We start from the raw sequence: 18,937 nt of genomic DNA, 5'->3' as shown, positions 1-18,937 counted from the left end.
GATTCGTCGTCCACAGCGCCTCCCCGAGCCGTTTAAGCCTTCCACTGCACTCCCCGTGACCCTAGCAAGCTTTCCCCCAAACTTCCCCCTTCGATCTCTTCCTCTAGGCCTAGTTCCACCGGAGCTCGACGAGGACCGCCGCTGCAGCTCGTCGCCGGTAGCTCTCCGGTGAATGGCTCGTCCTTCTAAGGCCACCAGCAGCTTCAGGCCGTCGCGTAGATGCTTTAGGAGCCCAGCCCCGCGTGATTTGACCTTGTTTTCGATGACCTCGACGATGGCCGAGCTTCGGTCACCGCCGAGCTCGTCGCCGGCGTCGATTCCGGCCACCCCAGCCCCTGGGGTTTGCTCCATCGTGCGCGCCGTCAAGTGGTCGTTCTCCCTGTGGCCTCCGCCGTGCGTTTGGTCGTCGGAGACGCGTTTCCGATGCCCTTCGCCGTCTCTGGTGTCGCCGGACGCTCACCGCCAGCGAGGACGACCTCGCCGCCGGTGGATCTCAGCTGGCCTGAGCCACTAACGCGTGGGGCCAGCCTCTAGATGTTTTGGGTTAATAAAAATAAAATCAATTAAACTAATAAGTCACTGACATGTGGGTCCAGTGTTGTTAATTAGCTAATTAAGTTTAAAACTAATCTAAAACTGACCAGAGTCACTGACCAGTGGGTCCCACTGGTCAGGTTTGACTTTCAGCGGCCAGTTGGACCTGCTGATGTCATGCTGATGGAGTAAAGATTTTCTGATTTAAAAGAATTCCAGAAAATGCCCAAAACTTCTAAAAATCATAGAAATTAATTTGTAACTCCAATGAAAATAATTTATATATGAAGAAGTATCAGAAAAATCCAAGGAATCTGAATATGTCACTTTCAAACATGTTTGAAAATGTTACTGGACCAAACATGTAAAATGATGAATAGGTTAAATTTAATAAATGCTTTGGATTTGGAATTTGAAAATCATTTGAATTCCATTTCAAATGATATGATCAAACACTTGTCCAATCACAACCAGCAACTTAACATATCATTCCATGCATGTTAAAAAAGTTGATCTGAGCATCAGGTCCAATCAATTAAAATGGTATTCTAGAATACCTCATTTGAAGTGATATTTGAATCTGATTCAAATCAATTTCAAACCTAATAAATGATAGCTACATTAGCATACCACCTTGCATCCTTATGCCATGCTCATGCATCATTTTGTTGCATATGATTGTTATTGATTGATGTCACTTCTTTTGGTAGGCTCCGCTCCTCCGGATTCCACGGAATATCCGACTGACGGATATTGTCCCTCCTCTGAGCAACAAGGAAAGCAACCATTTTGATCATCCCGATAAATCCCATGTTCTCTCTCCTGCACTTACTTATTGCATTAGGATCTAATGCTTCAAATGCTTTTGCCACGTTAGTTGAACCCACTTCCTTTGCATGACCTGTCTTTGTCACAGTAAATAGCTGAACCTTGCAACCTAGCATACCTGGTAGATGCTTGAGCCATGATGTGCCTTATCCTGCTATGCATGCTATGCTTAGAGTTGTGTATGGTCTGTCATCTGGGAGATGAGCAGAATTGTGAGAATGTGTTCAATAAGTAAAGCTTGTGTGTTGAACCTGATTTGGTAAAGGTATCGGTGAAAGGCTATGTAGAAGTACATGGCGGGTTGTTTCATTGGAACCGTCCTTAGGAACTGAGTTCCGTGTATGTAATCCAAGACTAGATACTACCACACGTTGGGATACTTAATTGACCCTCTCGACCTATTAATCGCTTAGTACTCGGTCCAGGAGTTGCAAGTAGTTTCTGGTGTTTATAGTCATGCTGGAGGCCGTGCATAGCGCTGACCTGAGAGGTGGGCTGTGATGCGGTAGGCAGTGGCACGGTGTACCGAGTGGCACCCGGATGGTGGGCTTGGGAACCCTGCGCACATCGTTTGGGGCTTTGGCGAAAACCTCGGCCGGACTTCCATGCGGGTTACCCTCAGATAGGCGATAGACCTGGACTAAGTATTAGCGTGGTTAATGGTCGTGGCCGACTCCCTCGCTGGGCTTCCGCTTGAAGGTTGCCGAGGTGCATGACGTGAACATGGTGATAAGTGGCGAGAGTGTGTGTGAAGAAGTACACCCCTACAGGGTTATGATCTATTCGAATAGCCGCGTCTGCGGATATGGACTACTTGGAGACATGTGTTGTTCATAGATAACTCCAATGGCTACTCATAAAATTGTCAAGATAAGCGTGAGTGTCGTGGACGGCATTCCCGTATGGAGACGGAATGATTCCACGATGGAGTATTGTTGTGGTGTTAGTGGACTCGTGTGCGAGAAATCAAGTTGTCAAAATTATTTAAAAACGCAAGTTGTCTAGCCACGAGTCAAATGCTGGCTTTCCGCATGAAACCCCACAATTCCTTATTGATACATTGCATGAGTAGATAGTTATCCTAAAGTCTTGATGAGTACCTCCGTACTCATGTTTTCTTAATATTTTTTGCAGAGGTTGTTAATGACCCTAATGGAGGGTTCTTCCTAGACATCGACGACGACGAGTAGCTGGTATCCCAGCTACAATCTGGCCCTAGGGTGGGTCTGTAGTATAGTCAGGCCATGTGCCTTCTAGTTTCATCTGTCTGTACTCACACAGTTTATCTACTTCCGCTGGCTTGTAACTTGAATGACTGCTATGATGGGTCGTGAGACCCCTACTGTGTAATATTATGTGTGTGGCTCTTCCGAGCCTTTTAAATAAAGCTTGTATGCTTATGGTTATGTTCTGATGCCATCGATGTATCTATACATATCAGCATGCCATGCGTACGTGTGTCGTACTTGATATGTATGGGGTTTGATTACCTAGCCGTAGACTTTAGTAGCATTCCCTACAGGGAAATGCCCCTTTGTGATCCAACGAGCCATGGTAGTTCGCTACTGCTCCGGACACATTGGTTGACCGGCATGTGTCCTTCTTAGCTGCTGTGTCTGTCCCCTTTGGGGAAATGTCACACAATGTAATGGAGTCCTTGTAGCTTGCTACGACTCGTCTACATTCGCTGGTGACCGACACCTGCTTTGCTGGGTCATGTATGCCTGTCCCTGTGTGGAACTGCCACTTTGGTTTATGACTAGACATGTCGATCCGGGTTCTTTGTCATTGGATTGCTAGCGCCACAATTGCATACGCGAGTCAAAAGGCGCAAACGGTCCCGGCTAAGGTAAGGCTACAACCGTGGGGTTAACCGTGCGTGAGACCGCAAAGAGATGTGATGTGTTACACGCTGGATTCCTATGGCTTAGGATCGGGGTCCCGACATTTGCCCTTGTTTTGGACTATAATTTGCATGATTTGAATGGAACTACCTGGACTGACGCTGTTTTCAGCAGAATTGCCTTGGTGTTATTTTTGTGCAGAAATCAAAGTTCTCCAAACGTCCTGAAAATTTACGGGGAGCAGTTTTGGAAAATATCAACAATATCTGCGCCAAGTTCCACCTCAGGGGGTGGGCCAGTGGGCCACAAGCCCCTGCTCCGCCACCACCCCCTGGTGGCGGTGGGCAGGCTTGTGGGGCCCACAGGCAGCTGCCGCCGCCAACTCCAGCTCTATAAGTTGTCTTTTGTCCCAGAAAAAATAAAAAGAGAAGTTTTCGTTGCGTTTTCGATACGGAGGCGCCGCCACCACCTGTTCTTCATGTGGAGGGCAGATCTGGAGTCCGTCTTGGGCTCCGGAGAGGGGAAATCGTCGCCATCGTCATCATCAACCTTCTTCCCTCACCAATTCCATGAAGCTCTTCATCGTTCATGAGTAATCTATTTGTAGGCTCACTGGGCGGTGATGAGTAGGATGAGATCTATCATGTAATCGAGTTAGTTTTGATGGGGATTGATCCCTAGTATCCACTATGTTCTGAGATTTGATGTTGCTACTACTTTGCCATGCTTAATGCTTGTCACTAGGTCCCGAGTGCCATGATTTCAGATCTGAAATTATTATGTTGTCACCAATATATGTGTGTTTTAGATCCGATCTTGCAAGTTGTAGTTACCTACTATGTGTTATGATCCGGCAACCCCGGAGTGACAATAACCGGAACCACTCCCGGTGATGACCATAGTTTGAGGAGTTCATGTGTTCACCAAGTGCTAATGTGTTGGTCTGGTTCTTTATTAAAAGGAGAACCTTAATATCCCGTAGTTTCCTTTTGGACCCCACTGCCACGGGAGGGATGGACAATAGATGTCATGCAAGTTCTTTTCCCTAAGCACGTATCACGACACACGGAATGCATGCCTACATCACATTGACGAACGGGAGCTAGCCACTTATCTCTCCGTGTTATAGTTGTTGCATGATGAATATCATCCAAACAAATCACCGACCCATTGCCTACGAGTTTGTCCTACTGTTGCTACTGTTGTTACTTGTCTTGCTCTGCTGCTGCTACTACTGTTGCTACTGTTGTTACTTGTTTTGCTCTGCTGCTGCTGCTACTGTTGCTACTACTGTCGCTTGCTACTGTTGCTACTTGCTACTGCTGTCACTACTGTTGTTCCTTGCCACTGCTATTGCTCGTTACACTGCTACTACCTGCTACACTGTTGATTCGCTGGTCGTTGACGGGAACTGACAACTTCCGTCAACGCGGCAACGGAGGTGCCATTGATACAATCGTTAGAAATAGTCTGCCGTCAACAGATCGTTTTTGACACCATTGTTATCATACTACTTTGCTGTTATTACTGTTCTTGCAGATACTAATCTTTCAGGTGTGGCTGAATCCGACAAATTCAGCTACTAATACTTGAGAGTATACTCTCACCTCCTGACGGGCTTATCAACAAATTGGGTCGAATACTCTACCCTCGAAAACTGTTGCGAACCCACGCGCTGGTGGGCCATCAACAACATTCTTCCCGTCTCATTACTGTGGAGTGCTTTCAGCATTCTTCTGGTGCCGTTGCAGGAGAAGGTTTGTTGTCATAAGCATTCGTCTAGCTAACGTCAGAGATTGCACGGTGCGAGAAAAGGTATTGTAGCAGGTAGCAGCAATGTAACGAGTAACAGTAGTGGCAAGGAACAACAGTAGCAAGTAGCAACAGCAAGTAACAGTAGTGGCAGCAGCAACAGGGCAAAGCAAGTAACAACAGCAGCAAGTAACAGTAGCAGCAACAGTAGTAACAGCAGTAGAGCAAAACAAGTAACAACATCAGTGGGACAAACTCGTAGGCAATGGGTCGGTGATTTGTTGGATGACATTCATCATACAACAGTTATAACACAGAGAGATATGTGGCTAGCTCCCGTTCGTCAATGTGATGTAGGCATGCATTCCGTGTGTCGTCATACGTGCTTAGGGAAAAGAACTTGCATGAAATCTATTGTCCATCCCTCCCGTGGCAGCGGGGTCCAAAAGGATACTACGGGATATTAAGGTTCTCCTTTTATTAAAGAACTGGAACAACGCATTAGCACTTGGTGAACACATGAACTCCTCAAACTATGGTCATCACCGGGAGTGGTTCCGGTTATTATCACTACGGGGTTGCCGGATCATAACACATAGTAGGTAACTACAACTTGCAAGATCGGATCTAAAACACACATATATTGGTGACAACATAATAATTTCAGATCTGAAATCATGGCACTCGGGCCCTAATGACAAGCATTAAGCATGGCGAAGTAGTAGCAACATCAATCTCAGAACATAGTGGATACTAGGGATCAATCCCCGTCAAAACTAACTCGATTACATGATAGTTCTCATCCTACTCATCACCGCCCAGCGAGCCTACGAATAGATTACTCACGAACGATGAAGAGCTTCATGGAATTGGAGAGGGAAGAAGGTTGATGATGACGATGGCGACGATTTCCCCTCTCCGTAGCCCAAAACGGACTCCAGATCTGCCCTCCAAATGAAGAACGGGATGTGGCGGCGCCTCCGTATCGCAAACGCGATCAAATCTTCTCTCCTGATTTTTCTGGGACGAAAGGGAATAAATAGCGTTGGAATTGGGGGTGGCAGAGCCATGTGGGCCCCACAAGCTTGGTAGCCGCCACCGGGAGGGGGGGGGGCTACAGGGCTTATGGCCCACTGGCCCGTCCCCACCGATGGATCTTTGCGTAGGTATTTTTCATATTTTCCAGAAATATTCTCCGTAAATTTTTAGGACGTTCCGAGAACTTTCATTTCTGCACAAAAACAACACCATGGCAATTCTGCTGAAAACATCAGTCCGGGTTAGTTCCATTCAAATCATGTAAATTAGAGTCCAAAACAAGGGCAAAAGAGTTTGGAAAAGTAGATACGATGGAGATGTATCAACTCCCCCAAGCTTAAAACCTTGCTTGTCCTCAAGCAACTCAGTTGACAAACTGAAAGAGAAAGAAAAACTTTGACAAACTCTGTTTGATCTTGTTGTTGCAACTATGTCTAACTCATAACCAGAATTTCAGCAAGATCACAAGTTAACCACATAAGCAAGTGACACAAAGGTCTCACGGCAAACTAATATCAATGGCATAATCAGCTAGCGAGCAAATAATAATGAGTTTCAGATACCCACAATTTAATCAAAACAAGCATGAAGCAATATGAATAAGTGGTATCTCGCTAGCTCTTTCTGAGACCGCAGAACATAAATGCAGAGCACTTTCAAAGATCAAGGGCTGACTAAACATTGTAATTCATAGCAACGAAGATCCAGTCATAGTCATACTCAATAGCAATCAAAATCAAATCATAAAAATGAAAGAGGTGCTCTCTAATTGGTGCTTATACAAGAGGAGGATGACTCAACAGGAAAATAAATAGACAGGCCCTTCGCACAGGGAAGCATTGATTTGAAGAGGTGCCAGAGCTCAAGCTTTGAAAACAGAGATAATAATTTTGGGTGGCATGCTTTCATTGTCAACGCAATGACCAAGAGTTCTCAATATCTTCCATGCTACTCATGCTATAGGCGGTTCCCAAATAGAAAAGTAAAGTTTTAACTCCCCCACCACCAATCAATCACACTCCACGGCTAGGCGAATCCTCGGGTACCGTCCATACTAACATCAATCCGGGGGAGTCTTGTTTTACAGTTATGTTTTCGATTTAAGCGTGGAACTGGGCATTCCAATTACCGGCCCCTTTCTCGTGAATGTCAGTGAATAAACACATGTCGAGGATAACACGCCTAACATGGAAGATACCAATAGCCCCCTGTTACCACATGAGCGGTTCGGGCATGCAAAACAGATTATTTCTTGAAGGTTTAGAGAATGGCACATGCAAATTTACTTGGAACGACAGGTAGATACCGCAAATAGGTAGGTATGGTGGACGCTCATGGAAAAACTTTTGGGTTTATGGGAGTGGATGCACAAGTAGTATTCCGCTTAGTACAAGTGAAGGCTAGCAAAAGACTGGGAAGCGACCAACTAGAGAGCGGCAACAGTCATCAAGATGCAATGAGTTTGACTAACATTGAGTGCAAGCATGAGCAGGATATAAATCACCATGAATACGAACATCATAGAGGTTATGTTGATTTTGTTTCAACTACATGCATGGACATGCGCCAAGTCAAGCCACTTGAATCATTCAAAGGAGAATACCATCCTATCATACTACATCACAGTCATCTCAAAATCTATGTTGGCATTCAAGACAAACCATTATAAGCTCTCAGCTAATTAAGCATGGCATCAGAAACTCTGATCTCTAAGTTTTCATTGTAAACATGGTTCTCTCACAACAAAGTTGAATCTGGGACGACAAGCTAGTCATATTTACAAAAACAAAATAGATAGAGTTCATACCAGGTTTTCCAGTCTCAGTCACTTCATCATATATCATCATTATTGCCTTTCACTTGCACGATCGAACGATGTGAACAATAATAGGAGTGTTCGTGCATTGGACTAAGCTGAATCTGCGGGCAAACACAAAGGAGAAGACAAAGTAATATGGCTCTTTGAAAGCTAAACAGGTATGAATGCAAGAGTCACTAAACACTGTAACCAATATCTTCTACCTTGACCCAAAGAAAAAGAAAACTATTTACACGGGAAAACTCCCAACAAGCAAAAGAAGAAAGGAAAATCTTTTTTAGTTTTCTCAAAAGGACACAAAACAAGAAAACAAAAAATAAACTAGCATGGATAATATAGTGGCAAAGTATAAACACCGGCTAACAAAGTGAAAGCATAAGCATGAATGTAAGGTCGGTGAGAACACGTACTCCCCCAAGCTTAGGCTTTTGGCCTAGCTTGGTCTACTCCCATGGATGGTCCTGGCGAAACCCAAAATCATAATTGGTGTTATATGAGAGTGCTGCAGCCACTGCATGAATAGCTGCCTCACGAAGATGAGCAGCCATCGCCTCCCTCTCATACTCCTCTGCCTCTCCTATGGTTATGTAGTATCTCCGTTTTACCTGAAAGTCAAAGAAACCAGGAGCAGGAAGGATAATATGGAAAACACGCTGTCGGTTAAATATCAAACGGTATAGGAGGGATTCATCATCCCTCTCAAGGAACTGGTAGCGTGTTAGAGCGACACGATCAAGGTAGGCTGTACGGAGAGGGGGGTCTCCTGAACGGATGGGTACTCCAAGAAAATTTGCTAAGCGGTAGCACAAATTCCACCAAAGAAATCCCCATCAATGGCATTATTATCCAGCCTCCTTTCTATTATAGCTCCCATGTTGAAGCTCCTATCACATGTTACTGCGCTCTTAAGGATACTCAGGTCGGATGCGCATAGGTGACAATGTGCAACCTTGCCGTTAATGCATCTACCTATGAAGAGGGCAAAGTAGTGCAAGGCAGGGAAATGAATGCTTCCTATGGTAGCTTGCGTGATGTCTCTAGTTTCTCCAACTGTTATACTAGAGACAAAATCTCTAACCGAAGACTTAGCAGGATCATTAAGACTACCCCCATCGGGTATCTTGCAAATCCTATTGAAATCCTCCAAATCCATGGTGTAGGATTTATCATACAGATCAAACAGTATGGATGAGTCACAGCCAACTGAAAATTTAAATCTACGCACGAAAGAGGCCGTGAGCATAGCATACTGTTCACATTTATCTGAGAGGAATTATTCTAACCCGGCATTCCGGACAAGTGTATCAAGCTCATCCTTGAAGCCTGCTTCGATCATGAACTCATCGGAAGGCCATTCACATGGTTGTACCGGTGCATCCCTTAGTTGATTAGGATCGGGCTCCCGAATAGAAGGACGGGGACCCTTCTTACTTGAGGAACCACCATGAAACTTCCTCCTGAACATAATTTCCTTTTGCTGAAATTTTAGAAGTTCAAGAGAAAAGTGAATAAAGACCAACCACACCTTGTAGCAATTACACCTACTAGTGCCTAGAGACCGTATCACGTGCTAAAACTACTTGGGACCAGCTAAAATCAACATTTCAAGCTCAAGAACAGGGTCACCAAGGTAGCAAGAATACGCGAAGGATAAAGCACTAGAGCGAAAACTAATTGGACCAATGGGGGAGTCACTTACCAAGGAGTAATTTCCCCAAGACGGTTCGGAGAATGGTGCTTTGAGCAAGGAGATCGAAAATCTCAGCCAAATGAGCAAGAACACGGGTTCGACCTGCGAAACGATTTTTTCTGGAGGTAGAAGAAGAGGATAGGAGCTGGAATGAGTGGAGGGGGTCCCTATGGGCCCCACAAGCTTGGTAGCTGCCACCGAGGGGGGGCGGCTACAGGGCTTGTGGCCCACCGGTGTGGCCCCAGGCCAGCTCTCAGTCCCAGTATTTTTCAAATATTCTAGAAAAAATCATATTTGATTTTCAGGACCATCCAAGAACTTTTATTTTCGGGGTATTTTTCTCTGGGACGCTAAAACAGAAAGCAGGAAAAACTAAACCAAATCTATCAGTTTTCTTCTAAGCAACAGAAAGTGAAAGCTTAAAACAGAGGTATGTGACTCTTTGATTCATCCATTTCATGGTCATCGAAAGAAATCCGTCAATGGGGTTGATCAAATCCTCATGACAAAACCTACTTGAATCGCAAAAGAGAACGGAGAATTTTCGAATAGCCACTAAGTCACCTCAATGGGGATATGTATCTCCCAGACAAGCAAATCATACTTCATCTTGACACGAGGAATAGGGCATTCAAAGCTCCCAATAAGAATCAATTGAAGTTTTTTCGATAGCATTGATGCAATGTACTTTATATCGTTTCTTCGGAAAGTGCACTGTATGCTCATTACCGTTGACATGGAAAGTGACATTGCCTTTGTTGCAATCTATAATAGCCCCTGCAGTGTTTAAAAAGGGTCTTCCGAGGATGACAACCATGGCATCGTCCTCGGGTATATCCAAGATAACAAAGTCTATTAAGATAGTGGTGTTAGCAACCACCACACGCACATCCTCGCAAATGCCGATAGGGAAAGGAATTGACTTATCGGCCATTTGCAGAGAAATTCCAGTGGTTGTCAACTTATCCAGTTCAAGTCTACGATAAAGAGAGAGCGCATAACACTAACACCGGCTCCAAGGTCGCATAAGGCAGTTCTTACATAGTTTCCTTTAATGGAGCAAGGTATAGTGGGCACTCCAGGATCACCAAGTTTTTTAGGAGTTCCACCTTTGAAAGTGTAATTGGCAAGCATGGTGGAGATCTCAAGATCTGGTATCTTCCGTTTATTAGTCATGATAACTTTCATGTACTTGGCATATGGAGACATTTTGATAATATCAATTAACCGCATCTGCAGAAAGACGGGTCTTATCATCTCAACGAAGCGCTCAAAATCCTCATCATCCTTTTTCTTGGATGGCTTAGGAGGAAAGGGCATGGGTCTCTGAACCCATGGCTCCCTTTCTTTACCATGCTTCCTAGCAACGAAGTCATTCTTATCGTAGCTCTTAGGTTGTGGGTTATCAGGATTAACCGTAGGTTCAATCTCCACATCCTTATCATTGCTAGGTTGAGTATCATTATGAACATCGATGTCCATATTGTCACCAGGTTCATGTTCATCACCAGATTGTGTTTCTGCATTAGACGCAGAAATATCATTTGGTTCTTCAGGTGTGACAATATTTGGTGAACTGACATGTAGGTTTCTATCATCCTTCTTCTTAGGATGACTGGGTGTATCAACATTAATTCCTTGAGAATCTTGATCAATCATCTTCAGGACACAAAGGTTCGTGAGTCATTTTGCCTCCTCTAGTAATGACTTTGACAGAGTTGTCATTTAATTCATTGAGCAAGTCATTCTGAGCTTTAAGTACTTGTTCTACCTGAGTAGTAATCATAGAGGCATGTTTACTCAGAAGCTTCAGATCATTGACATTTCTGTCTACACAAGCACTTAAATGACTAAGCATACGAGTACTTTGTTCCAAATGTCTGCTAACATAATCATTGAAACTCTGTTGTTTGGCAACAAAGTTGTCAAATTCATCAAAGCATAGGCTAGTAGGTTTATCAAAAGGAATATCATTCTCATCAAACCTACGCAGAGAATTCACTTCTACTACTTGTATCGGGTTATCGATACCATGGATCTCTTCGATAGGTGGTTGATTTTTGACATCTTCAGATCTAATGCCTTTCTCTTGCATAGATTTCTTGGCTTCTTGCATATCTTCGGGACTGAGGAACAAAATACCTATTTTCTTAGGAGTTGGCTTAGGAGGTGGTTCGGGAATAGTCCAAGCATTATCGTTGATCAAGATGTTATTCAGAAGGACCTCAGCTTGTTCTATAGTTTGTTGCCTAAAAACGCAACCGACACAACTATCTAGGTGGTCTCTAGAAGCATTGGTAGGTCTGTTATAGAAGATATCAAGTATCTCGTTCTTCTTAAGAGGGTGATCAGGCAAAGCATTCTGTAGCTGGATGAGCCTCCCCCAAGCTTGTGGAAGACTCTCTTCTTTGAGTTGAGCAAAGTTGTATATTTCCTGCAAGGCAGCTTGCTTCTTATGGGCAGGGAAATATTTCTCACAGAACTAACAGACCATATCGTGGGGACTACTCACACATCCAGGAGCAAGAGAAGTGAACCAGACTTTAGCGTCATCCTTTAGAGAGAAAGGAAACAGCTTAAGGATATAGTAGTAGCGGATCTTCTCCTCACTAGTGAAAAGGGTGGCTATATCGTGTAGTTTGGTAAGATGGGCTACGACCGTCTCAGACTCATAACCATGGAAAGGATCAGATTCGATTAGAGAGATTATCTCAGGGTCGACAGAGAATTCATAATCCTTATCGGTGATAAAGATGGGTGAAGTGGCAAACTTCGGGTTGTATTTCATCCTAGCTTTCAGAGATTTTCCCTTCCACTTGAGAAGTAATTTCTCAGCGTCATAGACATCCTTACACGCAAGAAAATCCTCAACTATCTCTCCCTCCATAACATAACCCTCAGGTATATCAGGCAATTCATATCTAGGAGAGCTAGATCTAGCAGGAGCAAAAGCAGGTTCTATCTCAATAGTATCGGCAGTTTCAGAAGCATCACGAGCATTGGCGGTAACTCTAGCAATATGAGCATCAAGGAATACCCCTAATGGCATATCAGGCAAAGTCGTATCTCTAGCAGTATGAAGCATAGCATCATCAGGCAAAATAGCATCTCTAGCATCATCAGGCAAGGCAGTATTAGGCATAGCATCTCTAGCAGTATCAGGCATAACATCTCTAGCAGTATGAGGCAAAGCAGTATCAAGCATAGCATCATCAGGCAAGGCAGTATCAGGCATAGCATCTCTAGCAGTATCACGCATAACATCTCTAGCAGTATCAGGCATAGTAGCATCATAAGCATCATCAAGCACATGCGACATATCAAGATTTCTAGCAGGAGGTGGTGTCGCAAACTTACTCATAACTGAAGGTGAATCAAGTGCAGAGCTAGATGGGAGTTCCTTACCTCCCCTCGTAGTTGAGGGCAAAACTTTGGTTTTCGGATCTTTCAGATTCTTCATAGTGATCAGCGGATATAAATCCCAAGTGACTCAGATAATATAGCAATCCCTTCCCCGGCAACGGTGCCAGAAAAATGCTGATAGCAGATCCCCGGCAATGACACGAGAAAAATGTTGTTCCCAATTGCTCAACAATTAGAAATTGTCTTGCAATAGCCCACCAGCGCGTGGGATCAAGGCAGTTTTCGAGGGTAGAGTATTCAACCCAAATTTGTTGGTTCGCGTGACGGGAAGTGAAAGAATATTCTCAAGTATTAGCAGTTGAATGTGTCAGATTCAACCACACCTGAAAGATTAGTATCTGCAGGCAAAGTGTCAACAACAAAGTAGTATGATAACAATGGTGCCAGAAACGATCTGGTGACAAGGCAGACTATTCCTAATTGTCGTATCAATGGCGCCATAAGTTGCCCATGGACGGGAAATATTCTTTCTCGGCAACGGTGCGAGAAAAAGTATTGTAGCAGGTAGCAGCAGTGTAACGAGTAACAGCAGTGGCAAGGAACAGCACTAGCAAGTAGCAACAACAAGTAACAGTAGTGGCAGCAGCAGCAGGGCAAAGCAAGTAATAGCAGCAGCAAGTAACAATAGCAGCAACAGTAGTAACAGCAGCAGAGCAAAACAAGTAACAATAGCAGTGGGACAAACTCGTAGGCAATGGGTCGGTGATTTGTTGGATGACATTCATCATACAACAGTTATAACACGGAGAGATATGTGGCTAGCTCCCATTCGTCAATGTGATGTAGGCATGCATTCCGTGTTCGTCATACGTGCTTAGGGAAAAGAACTTGCATGAAATCTATTGTCCATCCCTCCCGTGGCAGCGGGGTCCAAAAGGATACTACGTGATATTAAGGTTCTCCTTTTAATAAAGAACCGGAACAACGCATTAGCACTTGGTGAACACATGAACTCCTCAAACTATGATCATCACCGGGAGTGGCTCCGGTTATTGTCACTCCGGGGTTGCCGGATCATAACACATAGTAGGTAACTACAACTTGCAAGATCGGATCTAAAACACACATATATTGGTGACAACATAATAATTTCAGATCTGAAATCATGGCACTCGGGCCCTAGTGACAAGCATTAAGCATGGCAAAGTAGTAGCAACATCAATCTCAGAACATAGTGGATACTAGGGATCAATCCCCGTCAAAACTAACTCGATTACATGATAGATCTCATCCTACTCATCACCGCCCAGCGAGCCTATGAATAGATTACTCACGAACGATGAAGAGCTTCATGGAATTGGAGAGGGAAGAAGGTTGATGATGACGATGGCGACGATTTCCCGACTCCGGAGCCCAAAACGGACTCCAAATCTGCCCTCCAGATGAAGAACAGGATGTGGCGGCGCCTCCATATCGCAAAAGCAATGAAATCTTCTCTCCTGATTTTTTCTGGGACGAAAGGGAATAAATAGCGCTGGAATTGGGGGCGGCAGAGCCACGTGGGCCCCACAAGCTTGGTAGTCGCCACCAGGGGGGCGACGGCTACAGGGCTTGTGGCCCACTGGCCCGTCCCCTCCGGTGGATCTTTGCGCAGGTATTTTTCATATTTTCCAGAAATATTCTCCGTAAATTTTCAGGACGTTCCGAGAACTTTCATTTCTGCACAAAAACAACACCATGGCAATTCTGCTGAAAACAGCGTCAGTCCGGGTTAGTTCCATTCAAATCATGCAAATTAGAGTCCAAAACAAGGGCAAAAGAGTTTGGAAAAGTAGATACGATGGAGACGTATCAACATGCACGATCCTTCTTATGATACTCCCATTACAACCAGCCTTATGCTACTATGTGTCATGCATGTCAATAAATAAGGTCATCTATGATGCTACTTTATGATACTATGCACTATAAATGTAGTATCATACAATAGTATTATATACATGATACTACTATATGATACTCTCCACTATGACCAGCCTTAAAGAAACCTGTTTTCCTGGCTCAGTTATGATATTAAGAGATTCAGAGGGAGCAGTCATCTTCTTAGCATATCGTTATATGTTCCATTGCAAAGACGCCCTTGGATCTGGAATTAGAGTTGTCTTGGAAGGAGTTTCACTCAGTTTGCAACGTCGACGCCATCCTATCGTGGGTCTGATAGCTCTACTGTATTTGCAGCATTGACAGACGATTCACTCCACATTTCTTCTTATGGCCACCGTATGATGGAAACAAAGAAGCTCCTCGAACCACATGGCTTTATTTCACAAAAGGTCGAGCGTCATCAAAATAGTGTTGCTTATAATTTAGCTAATATTGATCGCTATGAAGGTAGCACTGCCTTTTGGTTGCGTTATCTACTCTTGTATTAGCGACTGCAACACTGTTACCAAGGAATAAAACCCGACCACCGAGATCCCTCTCCCCTCACCTTGTCCGCTCCCACGAGCGGAAGGGCGAACCCTAGCGCCGCCACCTGCAACCCTCCCCCACCCCCTCCCTCTCCCTCGCCGCCATCGGGAGACACATTCGGGCAAAGACCGACCGGCGTCGGTAGCAGCGGTGCCCATCCCCTCTCCTTACAGTGGCTGCTGGCGCAAGACGAGGACATGCGGAGGTGCGGTGCTCTGCAGGGCACGCGACGAGGGTGTGGCTTGGGCGGCCAACGATGGCATCTTGGCGCGGTGGCACGGGCGGCTACACATCGAGGAGGCGGCGGGGCATGCCTTGCGGGACAGAGGCACATCAGGGTGGCAGCTTCCTATTCTAGATCTGGGCGGGCTGCTCCTGTGGCCGTCAGCTCATGGGCAGCGCGGGCTGAGGCGACGAGGACTGGCCACCGCCGGCGGTCTATGCTGCTCGGGGTGGCTAGTGTGGGGGTGTGCCATGGTGGAGATCCGGCGGCGTCTTCAGCTGTGTGGGCCTCGTCGAGGGGCGTAGGTGGTGCGTGTCGGTGGGGCGGCATCGCTCGGTGCTGAGTTTCATGCCCTCACCGATGGTGCAATGCGATGGCAGCGGGCCTCCTTCTCCTAGCTCTAGGAGCAGAACCACTCTGAAAGTCATCTTAAGTAACTTAGGTCACCTAAAGTCACACTAGTGCCTCCATCTCAAGCCGACGGCATGATGGTGAGTGAGGGCTCATGCTCGGGCAGATCTGGTGGATGCTCGGGGCGAGTCGGACTTCGCACTCCGGGTAGGTGGGCTTGGGCTTGATCCGGGTGGTGCCCCTGGGCATTGAGGTTCCTCTCCCTGCGGACATAGTGGTTGTTGGTGGTGGTCGGGGCTTTGCCACATTGTCGGGCTGGTCGGTGTCTAGGCCACAACTATGGCGTTGTGCGAGCGAGCTCGACAATAGTCGTGGGTAGTCACCGAGTAGTGTATCCCCTGGTCCATCGGGATCGACTGGAGACGTAGGCATTGGTCTCTCCTACTGTGGAGGCGCCGATCGAGACCCCATGGCTGATGTCGGGCTAGGAGTGAAAGGAGGATCCTTTTACTCCTCCTACTGTGGTGGATGCACGGTGACGTGTGCGATTGTCGAAGTCTTGGACATGGATGCCGAGGTGGCGGCCCCGGGTGGCGGTCCGTCTGGTTGGCTGTACGGCGGGCACCATGGTGGCGGGGATAGCTTACCTTTCGCTCATGTGGACGGTGAGAGGTGGCGCAATTGGTGGCTCAGCTGCTCCCTGTCTTCACGATAGGGGTGCCCCAATCCGGATCTCGAGTTCTGTGCTCGACACACTTGCCGTGAAGAGCTCGTGGTGACACCATGGTGCTATGAGCGAAAGCTCACCGCTTTGTTACCGCCACCGACGATGCTTGTGGGTGCCGTTATCTTCTTGAAGACGTCGGCGTGGTGCTCCTCTTCGTGTCCGGATTTCGAGTGAAAACCTATGTTCCTTGTGAACTCGACAACGGCAACGCTTCGTGCCGTTCTCCCTCCCGAGGGCGTTGACGTGGAGCTTAGATGCTATAGAGTTTAGTATGGTGTTGTCTTCAGTTCATCCTATAATCTATCCATCCCCTTGTATCGTTCGGTCGTGTATTCTAATTGGTCGTTGTGTTACTTTACACATAAAGCGCGGGGCTAAGAAGAACAAACAGGGTGCTCACTTTGTAAAAAAAACATTATTACATCAAGAGCGAAAGTAAAGCAGTGCATATATCTGCCGTGTGTAACATGAGTAGTGTGCACGTCAACAAGCCCCACGGCGTATTGTCGCATGCATGCGATGAACCGTGGGCTCTTCTACAAGCAAAAGCTGTTCGATCAGACGAGCTTCACCCTGTCGATGGCCCTCTCCCCTCGCGCCAAGCTCTCCAGCAGCTCCCTGACGTAGTCGCCGGCCTTCTTGGTCTTCTCGTACCGCCTGGGCCTCTCCTCGCTCACCAGCTCCGGAGCCGGCTCCACCTCCCTCTCCGGGTCCACCGTGTAGAACGCCGCCACCGACACCCGCTCCCTCTCACCGCTCGCCACCACCCTGTGCACCGGGCTCCTCAGCACCCCGTTGCTCACCACCTCCACCGTGTCCCCCAAATTCACCACCAGCGCGCCGGGCACCACGGGCACGTCGTACCATTCACCGCCGCCTCCGTCGCTGTCACGGCGCACCTGGAGCCCGGCGGTTTCGGCGAGCAGGACGGTGAGCGCGCCGCCGTCGGAGTGGGGCCTGAACCCGAGCACGCGGTCGGGGCGCGGGCATGGGGGGTAGCAGTTGAGCCGCACGTAGGTCACGGCCTTCTCGTCGAGCATGTCGGCCAGGTACCCCTCGTCGGGGAGCCCCGCCGCGCCGGCTGCCTCCCGAAGCACGGCGTCGGCGAGCTCCCTGCACCGCGCGGAGTACCGGTGCAGGACGTCCCGGAAGGAGGGGGGCCGCGTCGGCCAGAGGTCGTGGAGGCGCCGCGACTCCGGGTACACGACGAGGTAGAACCGGTCGCACCAGTCCAGGACCTGGGTCTCCGACAGGACCATGTCGCCGCCGTAGCCCTCGATCCTGTACTCCTTCTTGCCGCCGACCAGGTTGGTGTACCTCTGCTTCTCTTCCAGCGGGAGGTTGAAGAACTCCCTCGTCACCGCCATCATCTCGCCCAGGAGGTCCGGCTCGATCCCATGCCCGACGGCCTGCAGAAATTCAGAAAATAAAAATAATGGACGTCGATCATGCCACTCGATAAGCTGAAGATGAAACTAAAACGGTACAAGAAGAAGCAGAGGAAGCGGAGGAAGGTGGTGCTGGTTTTCTTGCCAGGAAGAGTCCCCAGGTCTGGAGGGCGGACCGCAGCTTGGCCGCCTCGGCGGCGGCGCCGGAGGACAGGCGGCCGAGGTCGACGACGGGGACGGGGTCCGTGTCCTTCACGTCGCCGCCAGCGCCGGCGATGGGGCGGTCATGGTCGCGGACCATGTACCGGCTGGGCGGCTCCTCCGCGCCGGCCGCCGCCAGCTCCTGCACGTTCGGTGGGATTTTCCACTGCTGGTCGTCGTCCATTCTTGATCCTTCCCTCAACAGTTTCCGTTACATGAAACTTGGAGAACGACCGAGGCAGTCGCAGACTACAACTATTTATATTCTTGTACGTGCCGGCGTCACGAAATCAAAATCGGATGTGAAGAGCGGTGCTGGTATAGCCGTATAGGACAGGATCAGGATGTAGGCCGGCGGTCAGCGACTGGGGAATAATAGTGTGCCGTGGCAGTCTGTACAGCTTCCACTGCTGCTGCATGCCGCCGTGTAGTGGACGGATAGCGGTGGGTTGCGTCGTATACTAGCCATCTTCAACACCTTATATATTAAACCAGTACAAATGCCCGTGTGACCAAATATTAAGTATAGCTACCTCTATAGTATGCATGTCTATTATCATCAATTCATTTGTCGGCCACGTATTTTCTGGAAGTGATCTTGTTCAATAGACAAACATCGAGCATCTCAACATAACTAAGCACGTAGCTATATATGAAGCGCTAACGAGCAAATTTTAATTTAAAAATCAGCTACTTTTGAGGATGCC

General features: G+C 47.2%; 1 protein-coding gene across 1 annotated transcript; it reads right to left on the bottom strand.

Annotated features, from left to right (window-relative positions):
- Positions 1-17,198: 17,198 nt before the first annotated feature.
- Positions 17,199-18,509, bottom strand: LOC123412884 (protein SRG1-like). The gene is made up of 3 exons (XM_045105843.1): positions 18,094-18,509; positions 17,869-18,050; positions 17,199-17,598 (listed from the first exon to the last, which is right to left on the bottom strand). Exons 1-3 carry the CDS (start codon positions 18,412-18,414, stop codon positions 17,199-17,201), a joined length of 903 nt encoding a protein of 300 aa, XP_044961778.1. The 5' UTR covers positions 18,415-18,509.
- Between the last annotated feature and the right edge of the window lie 428 nt (positions 18,510-18,937).

Source organism: Hordeum vulgare, chromosome 7H (genome assembly GCF_904849725.1).
Source record: "Hordeum vulgare subsp. vulgare chromosome 7H, MorexV3_pseudomolecules_assembly, whole genome shotgun sequence".
NCBI lineage: Eukaryota > Viridiplantae > Streptophyta > Magnoliopsida > Poales > Poaceae > Hordeum > Hordeum vulgare.
This window is presented reverse-complemented; position numbering and strand designations above follow the sequence as displayed.